Genomic DNA, 18,496 nt, shown 5'->3' with positions numbered 1-18,496 from the left:
TCACAGGGAGAAAAGCCAATATAGGCTCAATACTCTGAGATAGGGCTTTCAGAGGTGACCCTTTATGGTAGGGTAAAAGGGGGAAAAATTTAAGTTGTATTATTTAAGAACACCCAAAGAATCAAGGTTTTAGTCCTGACACTCAGGTGCATTTTATATATAACTGAAGGTAAAAACTTATGTTTTAAAATGAACATTTGATGCAATAAGTCTTTCATTAAGATTACTGATTAAAAATAGGAGTGAAAGCTTGAAGAAAAATGCCAAAGATTTGATATTAGTAATACAGTATTTTAGAAATCCCGAGGATTCAATCCAGTGCCTCACACATGAGGCACATGAGATAAACATCATGCATTTAATTTTCCTAAATAACACAGTTTTAATATTGGAGAAGTTGGAAGAAAATCAGAGAAATATGTAAGCATAATGACTGAATTTTTTGCTTAGATGAAGTATCATTTTATTTCTGGGCCATCCTAATGGGAGTCTCTGACACTGAAAAATGACAGCAATGAACTTTTTCCATTATAACCTAACTGAACTGGAGGGAGCTTGGAGTTGGATAGTAGGAATCAGAGTTAAATTAGGGAACGTGGGCGGTGGGTCCAGGGGGTGGGCCAGAGACCTTTGCCCTCTTGTGGTTCCTTTCTTGAACCCATGTTGGCGGTGGGGTGGGGGGGGATGAGCACTGCTGAAAAAGAGCTGATGTGAAGACTTGGTCAGTGGTGGATTCACTACAGAGCCGGAATCCTCACTGGGAGACTGATAGAAAGTTGTGAAATTATGCATTAAACCTTTTTGTTTGTCCTTTTGGAGGAGGGTGGAGCCAAAGCTCTCATTGGAGTGTTCTAAAAGGCTCATAATTTAAGTGGGTAAGAACCAGTACTGTAAAGTGCTGCAGGGTTTTCATTTTTTCAGAAGACCAGCTATAAGCAATAATTAAAATTTTATTTTATAAGACCTAATAAAATAGTCTTTTTGTGAGTTGACAATGCAATCCCCCAAAAAAGCCTCTTTAAATTTATTACTTGCAGAACAAACCTAAGAAAATAGGGGTTTTCTATGAATACGGTTTCTTACCTAACCATACTTCATTTGAATGAGAGACCCTGGACTGAGAAATGCTTTTATGTGCCAAGTGTGTTTTTTTTTAAAACAAGCATTTAATGACCTAGATGGGTTGGACTCTTCCAACAGAAACCAGTGGGATATTACTGTGGGTTGACCTACCGCAAAGTTTTGTTTCTATATGATTTTTTTTTTAACTATTGTGAATTGAATATTTTATTACTGACAGAATTCAATCATTGTCCTTAACTTTGTAGTAAACATCAACAACTTTCTGTGTTTAAAAATGTGTGGGCTGGGAGGGGGTAGCTCAGTGGTAGAGCATGTGCTTTGCATGTGTGAGGCCCTGGGTTCCACCCCCAGCAGCAAAAAAAAATTTAATTATGCATATATGTCTAAAAATATAATTATGTATATGCATCTGTGTAGGAATATGGATAACCATACGATGCATCGCTTTTTCTCTTTGTTTACCCTCAGATTCCTGGGGCATCCTGCAGCAAAGATTCTCCATGCTTACAACCCTAGTAGGGACAGTGAGGTGGTGGTGAACTCAGTGTTTACAGCTGCTAGACATTTCCATGTGCCTCCTGTTCATTGCAGGGTGAGTGTTGATGTGCTCCTGGAAACTGCTCTGTGGCAGGCTGCCAGCTTCTCTTGCTTTCTTTGGCCTCAAGTTTTAACTTTCTGCTCCCTGTCTCCCCTTTTTCTGCTACCCAAACTTTTTCCTTCTGTGTGTTTGCTTTAGCATGTATTTTTGCAGTTGTTCAACAATTTCCTGATTTTGGTGGCTCTGCATACTTCCAGTGGAGGGGGTGGGGGTTGTTTAAAGAAACCAGGGAGTAACATGACTTTCTCTTGATTAAAGAAAGATTGTTATTTGTCTTGAAATTTTGACAAATACTGAGACATTTAGTAACATAGATTTATAGTCATGACCTTCCCCCCTTCTCAAACCCACTAAGAAAGGTAGAACTTCTTCCTAAATGTAAGATTAAAAGGTAGCAGATAGCTCCTTATAAAGCTCACTTACACTATAACACAAACCTCAAAAACCTAATCCTCTAATTTTTTTTAGTGATTTTTAACTTTTAATGAGGAATCTAATTGCTAGTAAGTTTTTACTTGTTTGCTTACTCTGTCTACTCAAAATTAGGAATTTTTTTTTTTCTCCAAAATACTGGAATTAAAGAAACTAAATTAAAGGGGAAGCCCAGTGCTTGGCTTATGGCAGTTTGACCAGGTAAAGATTGTCCCTGATTTTTATCACAACGGTGTGTTTGTACAGTAGCCATTCTCTGTAGATAGTTAAGCATGTGGATGTATAAGAGAAGGAAAAGGGAAAGTGTGAGACCTGTGACTCCAAACTCTCTTGCTCTAAGTCCTCAGTATGTTCTTAGGTTGTTGGATGTTGGTCTGTTTGGGGATGCTCAGGGATTCATGATACTGATAAGTCAAGGTAATGGAAGTTGTCAAAAGCCTGTGAAAAACAAGTTATCAAACAAGATCATTCCAAATGGCTAATTAGGGTGGGTGCCTTTCTTTCAGGTAATTCCAGCAATGGGGAAAACTTCCTTCAGAATTATTTTCTTACCTACCGAAGAAGGAAGCATCGAAAGTTCTTTATTTATTAATACCTCTTCATATGGAGTCCTTTCCTATCATGTAAGTAACTTTTTCTTTGCCACATAATTTGGTTGTCAACTAGAGTGATATGGATATTTTCCAAGAGGCTTTTGGAAACTTTGCCACCTGATTTATGTCATCAAAATACAAGTGTATTAGTGATGTTAAGTTCATCAGCTTCCACCTTCTTGCCTTGCTTGCCACGGTTGACTGTCCTTAGGACAGCTACAGAACTGGAACCCTCTGTGGATCTTTGAAGGGCATGGATGAAATCTACTATACCTAGTTTTCTGTATAAAATGCATCAGGCTCTCATCGCACCAGCAGGTCAGAGGGAGGGACCTCTGAGGGTGACTCTGGTGGCTTTGCCTGTCTCGTCCTTGGCTTCAGGATATTACAAGTTGGGAGACCTTTGTGTGTACTTGCAGGTTTGTTCCCACTGAGCACGATGTTCACACCACTATTCACACCAAGGTATTAGGAAGGGTGCATGAAGAGTCCTGTGGCTGTTCATAGGCATGGTGAGGAATTTTCACCTCTAGTAGAGTACCTGTGACATCTTTAACAGGTTGTAGCTTCAGGTAACCTAAGTGGTTCTTATCATTTCTATGGAACATGTGATATCACATCAAAAGAGTTGTCTACTTGTAAAAAGACTTTCTTATAAGGAGGAACAATCAATTTAAACATAACATTAAATACAACATTTATTGTGTTTTGTGGGGTTTTGTTTTGGGGAGAGATACTAGGGATTGAACCCAGGGGCACTTAACCCCTGAGCCACATCCCCAACCCTTTTTTATTTATTTATTTTTGGAGACAGGGTCTCACCAAGTTGCTGAGGGCCTGGCTGAGTTGCTGAGGCTGGCTTTGAACTTGTGATCCTCCTGCCTCAGCCTCTGAATTGCTGGGATTACAGGCGTGCCCTGCTCTTTTTTTTTTTTGTAGATAAATATAAACATAATAATTGGATTAGTCTTAAAGACCATGGTGATGAATATAGATTTCCTTTGAGGAGGTATTTTAGCATTATGACCAGTGTGTTTTTCAAGTGTAACAAAGGAGGGCTTCTCTCTCTCTCTCTTTCTGCAGGTTTCTGGAATTGGCACTCGCAGAATCTCTACTGAAGGGTCTGCAGAGCAGCTATCAAATGCGTATTTTCTGCTGCCACAGGTCCAGAGCATTCAGCTTTCACAAACACAGGTCATTTTAAAAGATTCACTTTGAACAAGCTTTGTAGCCTTCTCCACTTATATGTCTTTGACAGCCAGAGTATGTGTGTGTATATATATATATATGTTTTTTACATAATCAGATTCAAGTTTTTACTATTTTCTGCTTTTTGAATGGTCCTTAAATATGGAAATAATGTATATATAGGTAAAGTGTCAGTGGACTGAATCCACATACTATGCTACCATTTTTTTTTTCTTCTTTTTTGCAACATTGGGGATTAAACCGAGGTTCTTGCACATGCTAGACAAATGCTCTACCGTGAGCTCCATCCCCAGCCCTATACACTCTTTTTCATGACTGGGTTGATATTCTGCAGTTTGCTTAATAATGTTGATGGCTGTTTGAAAGGTTTCCAGTTTTGATAATTATTACCATTAAGCCATGTACCTAAGTTTCTTTATTTCCCTTTTGGATCATCTGTTTCCTTGGGGCATATTTCATAGAGAAGAGCGATTCTGTAGTTGGACTATGAACTGTTTTATAGAGCTTGTTAAATCTTGCTGGTTGCTTTTCAGGAAGACAGCCACCAGGGTCAGCAGAAATGACGTGCCTGCAGACTGTCTTGCTGTCTCCTTCCCAGCCCTGCATTAGGCCTGCCTGGATGTGGCTGAGTGGAAAGAAACAGTTTTGATATTTTAGTAGGCACTTAATGAAAACTTAAAATTCTTTTACTATGTATTTCACTGGTAGCTTATAGTACTAGACACTGTTTTTCTTTGACTATATTTCCTTGTAAAAATGTATAACATTTGAAATTGAAAAAAAAAAACTTTGGAACTAATATATTATGAACCTTACCTACCCTTTCTTTCTGATTGGCAAGTAAAAAGCATTGCTCAGAAATTATTGTGAGTAATGCCAGTACCAGAGGCTTTTAGTCATTCACCAGTTTTATTGAGCCTCGGCAGTGTGCTAGGCTTTGGGAGCTTACATTGTAGTGGTGGAGGCTAACATAGTTAAGTCACCTGTAATGTCGTTTCTGGAAGCTTCATAACCAAACAGATGATTGATGGGGATTTTTAATCTTATTTTAATATTAATAACATCCTTCCATGATCTTAAACAAATTTTTTTTTTCTTTCCCCCTTGTTTTGAGATGGAGTCTTACTAGGTTACTTAGGCTGCCTCAAACTCCTGGACTCAAGAGAATCCCCTTCCTTAGCCTTGTGAGTAGCTAGGGCTCCAGGCACATGCCACCGCACTTGGCTTACGGCGTAATTCTTTTAATTTACAGATTTGGATTTGGTTAAGTCCTAAAGCCAGTGGGGGGATGTATTGAAAGATTATAAGCATTATACATTGTAATGTGATTTGACTCATGTTTTTAGAAAAGGGGTTGGAAAGGGCTAGAGTAAGTTGAATCTCCACATGATGGCTGCGTAAGCTTCAGCAAGTGAACAGTTTTAGCCCTGTCTTGGGGCTGTTCTTCAGCATAGGGGGTAGCTAAGAATGACCAGATTTCTCTGGTGATGGACAGTTATTTGGATTTTTGAGTGCCGGATGCCCTGTTAGTGGTGTCTTAAGTATCGAAGTGGAGACGAGTGTACAGATTACCTTAGTGGGGGTTAATTGAAGAGTATGTGGAATGGAGAGGGAAGGGAAGCTGACCCTGCAGGACTCAGGAGAACTGGAGCAGCTTGCCCCTGATCTACTCTACCTGGCAGATTGTTTGCTTCCGGTGGTGCCCCCTGCCTTTTCCAGGCCAACCATAACGGCCCCTTATCTGCTCTGCCAGTGTATTCTTTGGCCCTGTCCTGTGTCTCTCCCTAAAGTGCATTTCTGTAGGTCTTCCTGTGGCTCTAAAGCATGTGTGTGGCGGAGAGGTGGGGGGCTGGCTGCTTCTTGCAAGGCCCTTCCTGTAGTGGGGTCTTGCACCCAGGGCCCTGGTGTGTGCCAGGCGTATGCTCTACCACTGGAGCCACCTGCAGGCCCTGGCTGCTGTCCCTTCAGCCCGGTTGCACACCAGTCCCTTGCTTCTTACCTTACATCTCACTAGCCATCCTCTGCTGGTGTGCACGTGAATTGCCCTTCTGCCACCGGCCTTTGAATCTGCGGTTTCCTCAAGTCCCCTCCCTCCTTTTCTCCAATTTTACCCTTATTTCATTGTCCCTTTTTCAGCTCAGGCGTGAGGTTTTCAGGGACTCGTACAGCACAAGTGCTTTGTCAAGGTGTCCTAGACCTGTGTTCTTTCCCCTTAGAAGACTTATCTCCCTTTGGTAATCACGCGCCCACATGATGTGATTACTGCTCTTTGCTTCACTCCTGGGCCATCTGATTCCGCCTTGGGCTCCCCTGGGCCTCACCCAGTAGGTGTGGGCCCCAAGGTCACTCTGTGGTTATCTGCAGGGGAACAGCTTTTTGCTCCCTGCCCTGTGGCCTGCCTTGCTGGCTGATGACTTGGCTTTTTTAAATCTGTGTTTCTCCTTTAGCAGAAGCAGGTTGAGCATCCCTAAACAAAAAATCTGAAATCCAGAGTGCTTCGAAATCTGAATTTTGTTTTGAGTGCCAGCCTGAGGCTACAGTGGAAAAGTCCACAAAACTCATGTGCACTAAAAATATTGTGTGGAATTATGTAAGGTATATACATATGAAACATAAATGAATTCTGTGTTTAGACTTGGATCTGGTCCCCAAGATATCTTATCATGGATATGAGAATATTCCAAAATCTGGAAAGAGCCCTAATCCCAAACACATCTGGTCCAAAGCTTGTTAGATAGGGAAATTTAACTTGTACCAAACTCTTCATTTCTTTTTTGCATTTTATTTTATTTTTAACAACCTTATTGAGACATAATTCACACACCATAAAATCCACCCATTTAAAGACTACGAGTGGTTTTTCAGTATATTTGCAGAGTTGTGCAATTATCGCCACTGTCGAACTTTAGAACGTTTTCATTGCCTCAGTCCCTGGCAACCACTAATTTATTTTTTTTGTCTCTGTGAATTTGTCTGTTCTGGACATTTCATATAAAGGAAATGTGTGATCTTTTGGGATTAGCTTTCATCCATGTTTTTCATCCTTTTTTTTTGCCAAACATGATTATTGTATAGACATACATATTTTGTTTAACCATTCATCATCTGGTGGACACTTGGTTGCTTTCTACTTTGGGGCTATTCCAAATATGTTGCTTTGAACATTTATTTGTAAATTCATCTGGACATGTCTTTTTTATTCTCTTGGGTGTATTCTTAGCAGTGGAATTTTGCTGGGTTGTGCATTTTTAGGAACTATCAAACCGTTTTCTGAAATGTGTACATCATTTACAATCCTACCAGCAACGTGTGAGGTTTCCGGTTTTTCTACAACTTTGCCAGCACTTTTTATCTTCTGTTTTTGTTGCTGTGCTAAGAGTTGAACCTAGGGCTTCACACATATTAGCCAAGCCCTCTACCACAGAGGTACATCCCCAGCACAGTTTTTTTCTTTTTTTAAACATTTTTTTTTAATAGTCATTCTGGTGAGCATGAAGCTGGTGGCTCATGTGGGTTAGATTAGCATTCCCAGTGGCTAATGACATTGACCTTTTTCATGTGTTCTTTGACCATTTACGCATCTTCTTTGAGGTGTCTGTTCATATCCTTTGCCCATTTTTAAATTGTGTTTTCTATTGTTAAGAAGTAAGAATTTTTTATCCTGGATATTGGACCTTTATCAAATACATGATATTCAAATATTTTCTCCCATTTTGTAGGTTGTGTTTTCATTTTCTTGATAGTATCCGTTGAAGGACAAAAGGCTTAAATTTTGATGAAGTTCAGTTTGTCTGTTTTTTTCTTTGGTTACTTTTATTTTTAGTATCATATCTAGAAAACCCAAGGTTATGAAGATTTACTCCTGTGTTTTCCTGTAAGAGTTTTATAGTTTATATTTAGGTTTGTGACCCTCTTAGACTTTAAATTTTAGTAAGTGGTGTGAGGTAGGGATCCATATTCATTGTTTTGCACATCAATACCAATAGTCATGGCACCATTTTTGAATAAGAGAATTCTTCTCCCCCATGAATTTTCTTGGTGATCTTTATTGGCCCCTGTCATCCTTTGCTCCATTCCTAGCTGTCGATTTTGTCCTTCATTTTTCATGATGCCAGGATTTATGGGTTAAGTCGTTTTCTAAGGCTGACTCTAGGGACATTGCTGTATATCATCCTTCAGTCAACAAATCGTTACTGAACATTATTTCTTAAGTATGCCAATAAATGATAGGGCATAAACACAACAGTGTCCCTGCTCCTGTGATGTTACAGTGTAGACTACATTTCTGAATTTCAAGGTAAAACTCAACTTTTTGGACCAATCTTTTGTTAGAAGCTAGCATTTAAAAATTAGAAACTAATATTTGAAAAATTTAAAAATGTCTCTTAGAAAGTAATTATCTCAATTTCTTGCATTTTAATTATGATAGAGAAAACATAAATTTTAAGTCTTTTAAGCTTTCTTGTCCCTAAAAACATAAACCTATAAGATTTAAACTTAAGAAATAATGATGACCTTCTTTAAAAAAATCCCAACTATAATATTTTCTGCATCTAAATTGCATACTTCCTAGTGTTTCTTGCTGTTTAACGTGGCAGTAAGGTTAAGTAATTTGAAAGTATTTGCAGTGAAACAGTGGGATTATGTAATTTTTTGGAGTTGGTTTGTTTGTGTTGTTTTTTTGGTACATAGGTAAAAAGTGCAGGATGGTTATGTGTTCAGGTCTGCCTTGCGTTTAGTTCTAAACTGAGTAAGATTTTAGTGTATTCATTGAGTATTAAAAATTTTAAAATAATCTGACTTAAATATAGTCAGAAGAATAAAAAGTATCCGTGAACAGAGTTTGAAAAAGTAAAGCCTCCAAAATTTGCAGGTGTTGTTTGACTCTTCCATCTGTCAAATACAGATCAGAGACGCACACACAGCAGGAATATTTCATAACACTATGAGCATGGATGAGAAAATGGCAGATGTGCTTGATGCGTGGGGTACATTAAAGATGCATAATTCAAAAGGCATCTTTAAGATGGTTATGAGCCGTTTGAAAACATGAAAGCAGCTTGTGTTGTCAGAATAATCACCGAAGGTATCAGAAGTTTTGCTCCTGCAAACCCAGCAGTGTCCCATCAGAGGAAATGAAATTAAAAAATAGAAAGTAGGTGCATACCTTAGTGCAGGGTTGTGATGTATGTGCACTAAGCCTAAGGAGGTGGAAGCAGGGTTTGGTTATGAAACAAGTGATGAGTGGTTGGGACCTGAGACTAGTGCCTGCAACCTAAGTGCTCAGAGGAAAGCTGTTTATTGCCTGGCCTGCACTTGATATCAGCTTCTTCTTAGTGCAGGGGTTTTGTTTTGATCTCTGACTGGCACTTGGTGGGTGCTCAGTTAATATGCATTGGCATGAACAAATAGAAGTTCTTATATATCAAGAGACAGTTATTATCAAATCAGTTATAAAGCATGGAATATACATAGTTTCAAGGAGGCTTTAGAGTGATTGTTAGAATAAATAAGTTGGGGGGTGATCTCTAACTTCCAGGTTCAGTTTCATGAGCATAAAATTTATGTCCATACCAGAGACAGTGGGGCCATATTGAGTTTCTCAGATAATGTGGGATTACTATAGCCCATTCATTATACTTCCTTAAAATTGTTTCCTAAGGTTATAACTGGAAATTTTATGTAATCAGAACACCTTGGCTCTATTACTCTTGCAACTTGCTACAAACTACCTCCTGTGGATACTCAGGACCTGCCCAACGAGTTCTCGTATTTCTTAACCGATAAAAGAGTTAGAGATCTATGGCAAAAATCAGGTTTAAAAATGCCTAGAAATCATTATGGGTGTTTTTCAGGGATACAGACTGGAGGAAAAATTAATTGCTAATTTCATACCTGAGTCTGTGTGAGTTGGGCCTGTGTTCCTTCCGCCAGGCCGAACTGCCTGCTGTTGGAAGTGTCAAGTGAGCCTGTCAACCCCCGTTGTGGAGCTGAAATGAAGTCAGAGTGTGGCTTTCCTAATGCATTCTGAAGAGGATGTCCTGTCTTTTGTTCTCCTTTTCTGAAAGAGCATATATAGAGAGAAATGGTCAAGTGAACTAAGTTCCTTTTACCTTATTAGTAAGGAAAAACATTTTAAATATTTATGATATCATATAGATTGTGATGAATTCTGCTTTCTTAGTATGAATCCTAATTTTAATGTCCCAATTTTTTTTCAGAATAACAAAAAAAAAATTGTCCCTCTTGTAAACTGAACTAGGGTGTCAGTGAATAATGACTAAGAATATGTAATTTTGTTTTGCATTACGGGCTCCTTTTGGTCCTTCTCGTTTCTATATTTTAACCCATTCATATCTAATTTTTTTGCCTGCTAAATTCTGTTGGATTTAATGTCTTACTCTCTTCTGAAAACAAGAGTGTATGTGTGACTTGTCTATGGTCTAAGTTCTTGCTGGCCCCATTTTTAAAAAATAGGAACCACTGGGTTCTGTGGAGAGGAAGGTGTGCGTTTTCACTGATTGCCATAGATGTGAACCTGGGATTGGGAGGACATGGGTCTGAGTGTTGGAGCAGGTGGTGAAGAAATGATGCCTTTGGGAGGGATTAGACTCAGGAGGACAGAGCTATCCTGATGGGATTACTGCCCTTAATGGGGAGACCTGAGGGAGCTTGCTCCTCACACCTTTTTGACACATAGGAGGTGCCATCTGTGAAGAATACCCCCTACCCCCCAGAGACACCAAAATGCCACAGTCTGGCTGGGCACAAATGCCGCAGTCTGGCTGGGCACACAATCACGAGCCACCACACAGCTTGTAGATTCAAACAGCAACTCTTTATTCCCGAACTCACACCAGCCGTCTACAATCACGTTCTGGGGAAATCCACGTTCTCTGCCCAAATCCACCTTCTCTGCCCAAATCCACCACCACTGGGCTTCTGTCTCCCAAAATATACTGTCTGAATCCCGTGAGAACTCAAGGGGAACTCAGGCAGCAGGATACGCCCTATTCCCAGCAGGAATAATCTTAAACCTTAAACCTGGAACCTAAACTGGGAACGCCCTAAACAGGATTATCTTAAAACCGGGAACACCCTAATCTGCCTTGGTCCTTGAGCAAGGTCACCTACATTCAATGTCGCTGCAACATGTCAGCAACATGGGGTACGCTGGCAAGGAAATTGTCATACCTACTTGGCTAATGGCTCCCAGCATCTCCCCCCTTCTGATTAATTAAACAACAAGCAATGTGGCTTAAGGACCGTGCCTGGTAGGTTGTCCAATTCAACATATGGTTCTTACCCGTCATCGGAAAACTGACCTTTAGGCGTCAGCCTCCTGTCTTAGGTTGATACCACTGCAATTGAATCATACCCGTCACTGACTACCGGTCCAGCATACAGCCATACTTGTGGATAGGTCTATGCACCAGTGGGGGGGTGAGGTTCTTTGCCTCACCTCTGTTGGCCCCCAAATTTGGCCTTGGTGCCAGTGGGGGAGTGAGGTTAATGTGGCTTATGGACCGTGCCTGGTAGGTTGTCCAATTCAACATATGGTTCTTACCCGTCATCGGAAAACTGACCTTTAGGCGTCAGCCTCCTGTCTTAGGTTGATACCACTGCAATTGGATCATACCCGTCACTGACTACCGGTCCAGCATAAGCCATTGGCCCCCAAATTTTAGACCATCATTAGCAGAAGGGAGGAGGATACAGAAATGCCACGACACCAAGCCAATTGACGGCTCCTTGGGAAAAAATTGCATCACTGGTGACACCATCAGCAAAGATATGTCAGCACTACCACAATTAACATGGGGTGCGCTGGCAAGGAACTGAAAATTGCATCACTGGTTAATCACTGTCGCAGATGTAAGAATGGCCAAGCTGGAGTTCTGGATATCAGCTGTTATGGTTTTGAGTCAAATCATCTTCTTTTCGATCTGTAGAAATTGTTTTAGTTAATCTCTCTGGAATCCAAATTGGCTGCTGTTCTCCCTGTGGAAACACACAAACAAAACCCCGACTCCAGACAATCACTGGGTCAGGACCTTTCCATTGTCCTGTTAGAATACCTTTCCAAAGTACCTTAGGCTTATGTACATTTTTTGGATACATATGCCTTTCCGCAGCACTAAGTCCTGATGAATCTAAATTTTAAAAAGTTTAGGGTAAAAAGGGTTATTTTAAGTTTATCTTGGGGTGATATATACCCCTTTCCAATTCCCTCTTTTTGCTTTAATAAGTATGTTTTAATAGTTTGATGAGCTCTTTCAACTATGCCTTGTCCCTGTGGATTGTATGGGATTCCTGTTATATGAGTAATACCAAATGATGAGCAAAATTGTTTAAAAGAGGTAGAGGTATAGCCAGGACCATTATCAGTTTTTAACTGTTTAGGAACGCCCACAGTGGCAAAATTTTGTAAGCAATGAGCTATAACATCTTTAGTTTTTTCTCCAGCATGAAGGGAGCCCATCAAAAATCCAGAAGAAGTATCGACTGTAACGTGTAAATATTTTAATTTTCCAAATTCTGGCAAGTGTGTGACGTCCATCTGCCAAATATGGTTAGGTATCAGTCCTCTAGGATTGACTCCAAGATTAACTTGTGGTAAAAATGTCACACAATTTTGACATTGTTTTATTATATGTCTGGCTTGTTCCTTAGTTATTTTAAAACGCTTTTGTAAAGTATTAGCATTAACATGAAACCTTTTATGAAAATTTGTAGCTTCTTCAAATGTAGAGAAAATATGTATGTCATGTGTAGTTTTATCTGCTAAATCATTGCCTAAACTAAGGGCTCCAGGCAATCCTGTATGTGCCCTAATATGTCCTATGAAGAATGGATCTTTTCTGTCCCAGATTAGACTTTGTATAGTGGAAAACAAAGAGAAAACAGTAGAAGAAGGGGAAATCCTACCAGCATCTTCAAGAGATACTATAGCATTAACTACATACTGACTATCAGAAAATAAATTAAATACAGAATCTTTAAACATCAAAAAAGCTTGTAAAACTGCATTAAGCTCTACCTTTTGAGCTGATTGTTTGGGTACTAAAAATGTAAAAGTTTGATCAGGGGTAACTACTGCTGCTGTACCATTATTAGACCCATCAGTGAATATATTTGGAGCATTCATGATAGGTGTTTTTCTTGTTATTTTAGGAAAAACTACAGGATGCTTAGACCAAAAAGACAACAAAGGATTAGATGGTAAATGATTATCAAATGAAACATTAGATTTACACATGATTATTGCCCAAGTATTTAACTCATTAGCTAACTCATCAATTTGATCCATAGTATATGGAGTAATAATTTTATTGGGAGAAATTCCAAACACTCCCTTCGCTGCTTTTATTCCTTTGAGTATTAATTGTCCTACAGCCTCAGGATACCTAGTAAGAATAGTGTTAGGAGAATAAGATAAATGTATCCATAATAATGGACCTTCTTGCCAAAATACTCCTGTAGGAATATTTTTTGTTGGTAGTACAATAAATAATAAAGGCAAACTTATATCAATTCTATCCAAATGCATATTTTCCATATATGTTTCAATAATGTTTAATGCCTTTCTTGCTTTAGGAGTTAACATGCGGGGTGAATTTGGATCTGATGGACCTTTTAGAATATCAAATAAAGGTCCCAACTCTCCTGTTGGTATACCTAGATAAGGCCTTATCCAATTTATGTCTCCCAATAACTTTTGAAAGTCGTTAAGTGATTTGAGTTGATCTACTCGTATTTGAATTTTTGGTGGACGGACCATGGTTGAGGATAATAGAACTCCTAAATAATTAATTGGAAAATTTAATTGTACTTTATCTATTGCTATCTCTAGATTATAATTTTTTAATAAGTTTGTAAGTGTGGCATAACATTCCAGCAATGTGTTTTTATCTTTATGTGCCAATAATACATCATCCATATAGTGAAATATTTGTAGTTCAGGATTTTGATTTCTAAGTGGCTGGATTGCTTTGTTAACATATATTTGGCACATAGTTGGACTGTTAGCCATCCCTTGAGGGAGTACTTTCCATTCATATCTCTGATCAGGACCTTCATGATTTAATGCAGGGATAGTAAATGCAAAACGTGGACTATCCTCGGGATGAATTGGAATTGAAAAAAAACAATCTTTAATATCTATAGCTAAAACATGCCAGGTTTTTGGCAAAGCAGACAATTGAGGAATCCCTGATTGAGCAGGTCCCATAATAACCATCTCATTATTAATGGCTCTTAAATCTTGCAATAATCTCCATTTACCAGATTTCTTTTTGATGACAAAAATGGGAGTATTATGGGGAGATATGGAAGGTTGTATATGTCCTTCCGCTAATTGTTGTTTGACCAGATCATGGGCTACTTGTGTCTTTTCTTTAGTCAGGGGCCACTGAGGAACCCACACTGGTCTTTCTGATTTCCAAGTAATTTTGATTGTCTCAGTGGCCCTTTCTGAAAATCCAACCCATGTCTGTCTATTCCTTGATCTATTTGTACTGGTGCTGCTATACCTTGCCCTTGTTTTCCTAATCTTTTTTCTTTCCTAAAGCCTTGTCTAGCCCTAGTGGGCGCATTAGGATTGATGTTATTTGTTAACGTCAAACCTAATTGATCTAGGACATCTCGTCCCCATAAATTTATAGGAAGATGATCCAATACATATGGCTGTATAGTTCCTTCACATCCTTCAGGATCCTTCCAATCTAATATCATAGAACTTCTATGGGGATTAGTCGCCACTCCTAGGCCTCGAAGCGTTTGAGTGGCTTGTTGTAATGGCCAATGTTTTGGCCATTGTTGACGAGATATGATGCTAAGGTCAGCTCCTGTGTCCAGTAGCCCATTAAACTCATGACCTTGAATATTTAGTTTTAGCATTGGGCGAGAATCTAAATTTAAAGACAACATAGCCCAATCTACACCTGTGGAGCCTAATCCCCTGGAACCTCTTTCTACACTATGACTAGGAAATTTATTATGTAGGCTGGGTATTATTAACAATTGTGCTATTCTATCTCCAGGTGAAATTACTGATATACCTCTTGGAGAACTAGCTATAATTTTTATTTCACCTACATAATCGGGATCAATTACCCCAGGACTTATCATAAGTCCTTTTAATGTAGATGAACTACGTCCCAATAATAAGCCTACTGTTCCTTGGGGAAGAGGTCCTTTTACTCCTGTGGGAATGATTTGAACTCCCATCTCTGGAGTTAATACTGCTCTGGCAGAGGCGCAGATGTCCAACCCTGCGCTCCCTCGGGTTTGTCTGATGAGGGATTTAATGGACAATGTGTCCTGGGCACTACCCTGATGGTGTTGCTGGGATCCTCCACTGCCCCGTATATTTGTGGTTGTGGGCCCCGGAGCATTGGGCCCCCCTGTCCGTTTTTTGGCAATGGAGCCTGATGCCTTTCTCCACGATATCTTGGATAAATACCTGGTCTTTGTCCGTTTTTTGATAAGGGAGTACCTTCTATGGTGGTTTGAGAACGGCATTCATTAGCCCAATGTCTCCCTCTACGGCATCGTGGGCAAATACCCGGTATTCTATTCCTTTGATACCTACTTTTGTTAAACCCTCCTCCTATGATGGGGCAATTCCTTTTAAAATGTCCTGTTTGTTCACAATCATAGCATGTTTTTGGCCTGGCATCTAAAGCCTGTTGTACTGCAGCTGCCAAGACTTGCCCTTGTTCATTAATATCTCTACATAATTTAATATATGTGTTTAAATCTTCATGTCTCCATGGTCTAATAACCTCTCTGCAGCAACGATTTGCTTGGTCATAAGCCAGTTGTTTTATTAATGGCATTGCTTGTTCTGTATCCCCAAAAATTTTGGCAGCCGTTTGAATTAGCCTATCTACAAAGTCAGCATAAGGTTCATTAGCTCTCTGTATTACCTTAGATAGCTGACCTTGTAAATCTCCATGTCCTTGTAAAGTCTTCCATGCCCTAACTGCGTCTGCAGCAATTTGTGCATATATAGCAGGATCATATTCAATTTGTTGCCGTTGCCCCTCATAAGGTCCTTTTCCTAACAACATATCTAGATTTCTTTGAGGGTAACCGGCTGCTGCATTTCGCCTAGCTGTCTCCGTGCAAAATTCCTCATTGGCAACCTTCCATAACAAATATTGTCCTCCATTTAGTACAGATTTACACATGCTAGCCCAATCTGCTGGCGTCATGTCCAAGTTAGTAATGGACTCAACCATGCTTACCGTGAAGGGAGCTTGGGGACCATAGGTTGTTACAGCCTCCTTTAACTGCTTCACTGTTTTAAAATCTAATGCACGGTGAATTCGCTGCCCTCCTGCCTGTTCAAGTACAGGGCATGCTAATCTTTGAGGTCCTGTCTCAGGATCCCATTTATCAACTACGGGGTTTGAGGGCCACTCAGCTGTCTCCATCGGTGGGGCTGTTGGTTGAATTACGCCCTCTTGTGATAAAATGGAGTTAGTAACAGCCTCCTGTTGTGGCCTTTTTCCTAACAACCCCTTTTCCTTTAAATTTTCTTCCTCTGTCTGACTAGCTCGAGAGACCTTCTCTTTTGTTTGATCTAAAATGTCTTTCTCCATGGTCTGAACCTCTAACAATTTACTTAACATCTTTTCGGTTTGTTTTTTACTAATTTCTAATCTACTATAAAGATAACGCAACCCAATAAGATAGCACAAAACAAAGCCGAAATTGAATGAAACAAAAACGGAATAAAAAATCATTGTATCAATTTTCTCTTCCTCAGGGCCGACAAACTTCAAACCTTTAGTCAACCATTTTTTCCAGTTTGCCTGAGAAATTTCTAGGGACAGGCAACTTGAAATAAAAACAAAATAAATCAAAACAATAACACATTGTTTTTTGAATTGGTGACCCATTCTTTCTCTCTTCCTCAAGGGTGAGAAATTTCACTTACCTCTAAGCTTCAGAAGTTCCCCGCACGGGCCGCCAAATGCCACAGTCTGGCTGGGCACAAATGCCGCAGTCTGGCTGGGCACACAATCACGAGCCACCACACAGCTTGTAGATTCAAACAGCAACTCTTTATTCCCGAACTCACACCAGCCGTCTACAATCACGTTCTGGGGAAATCCACGTTCTCTGCCCAAATCCACCTTCTCTGCCCAAATCCACCTCCACTGGGCTTCTGTCTCCCAAAATATACTGTCTGAATCCCGTGAGAACTCAAGGGGAACTCAGGCAGCAGGATACGCCCTATTCCCAGCAGGAATAATCTTAAACCTTAAACCTGGAACCTAAACTGGGAACGCCCTAAACAGGATTATCTTAAAACCGGGAACACCCTAATCTGCCTTGGTCCTTGAGCAAGGTCACCTACATTCAATGTCGCTGCAACATGTCAGCAACATGGGGTACGCTGGCAAGGAAATTGTCATACCTACTTGGCTAATGGCTCCCAGCACCAAAACTCTTGTCATTTGATCTTGATCTTGAACTTGAACTTCCCAGCCTCCAGTACCATGAATGATAAAGTTCTGTTATTAATAAATTCCCCAGTCTAGCCAGGTGTGGTGGCACATATGTTTAAACCCAGTAGCTCAGTAACCTGAGGCAGGAAGATCACATGTTCAAGGCCAGCCTGGGCAACTTAGCAAGACCCTGTCTCAAAATGTAAATAAAAGTCAACCAATCACTTGGGCTGGGGGTGTAGTTCAGTGGTGGAGCATCCCTGGGCTAAATCCCCGTACCTGTTCTTCCCTGTTCCCAGCTTGCCACCAACCACACAAAAATTATCCAGTCTGGGGTATTTTGTTATAGCAGCCCACATGGACTAAGATGGTAGGGAAACACAAGTTAAGGTTGTTTTTTTTCTTTTTACACCCTTTTCCTGGATCTTTCTGGTTCATTGTTTTAACCTCCATGAAGGGAGAATTCCTAGTGGATGCTGCAGTGGGTCTGAATGAGGATCAGCAGTTTCTTTGCTTTTGCTGCGTCTTGTCCTCACTTGTCACCTGGGTTATTCTCCCTCTCATGCTTTATCTGTTCCAGTCCACGTGTCACTTGCTGTTGCTACTGTCTTGTTAAACACAGCTGGTCATTATTTTCCTGGTCATGGGATTAGCTGGATCCCCTCTTGCTTTAAGGATGAAAATCCAGGCTCCTCAGCTGAGCATTCGAGGCCCTTCAGAATCTGGGTCCGTCTTCTCTCCAGTCTCAGAGCTCCGCCCTTTTCTTCTGGCCTCCAGCATCAAAGGTTCTGTCCTTCCCAGGACATTGCCACCCTCTTTTTTTCAGACTCACCCTCATGAGCTTCTAGCTCACTGTGAGTCTCCTCCTGGTTCCATCCTTCAAGACCCAGTTCAGCCATCAGCTCCTCTGGATCCTTCCCACGTCCCCAGGCAGGCCTGCGCCCGGCCTTGGTGGCCCTTGCTTCACACCCTGCTGTAGCACTGTGTGCTGGTGCCCTCTCCTGCTTTTCCAGCGGGCTCTCTGAGTCAAGGCCTGCTTCTTTTTCATTTTTACAACCTTCCTATCAGCTCTGAGTTTAGTACACGAAGGTCCCAGAAGTTTTAAAAAGATAGATGAGTCC

The 18,496-nt window shown here is 40.4% G+C and overlaps 1 protein-coding gene across 6 annotated transcripts in view; it reads left to right on the top strand.

Annotated features, from left to right (window-relative positions):
• The window catches only part of Tmem131l (transmembrane 131 like), a 172,403-nt gene that overhangs the window by 81,624 nt on the left and 72,283 nt on the right, over positions 1-18,496 (top strand). For 5 of the 6 annotated variants that reach the window (XM_071614595.1, XM_071614593.1, XM_071614594.1 and 2 more), the window contains 3 exons: positions 1,552-1,675; positions 2,620-2,736; positions 3,790-3,900. In XM_071614595.1, coding sequence (XP_071470696.1) covers positions 1,552-1,675; positions 2,620-2,736; positions 3,790-3,900 — 352 coding nt within the window. Of the gene's footprint in view, positions 1-1,551; positions 1,676-2,619; positions 2,737-3,789; positions 3,901-4,969; positions 5,100-18,496 lie in introns of those variants that run through there. The other variant, XM_071614598.1, reaches the window with a different exon arrangement.

The sequence above is a fragment of the Marmota flaviventris genome, chromosome 7, assembly GCF_047511675.1.
Source record: "Marmota flaviventris isolate mMarFla1 chromosome 7, mMarFla1.hap1, whole genome shotgun sequence".
Classification (NCBI taxonomy): domain Eukaryota; kingdom Metazoa; phylum Chordata; class Mammalia; order Rodentia; family Sciuridae; genus Marmota; species Marmota flaviventris.
The sequence above is the reverse complement of the archived record's forward strand: the minus strand, read 5'-3'. Positions and strand labels throughout refer to the sequence as shown.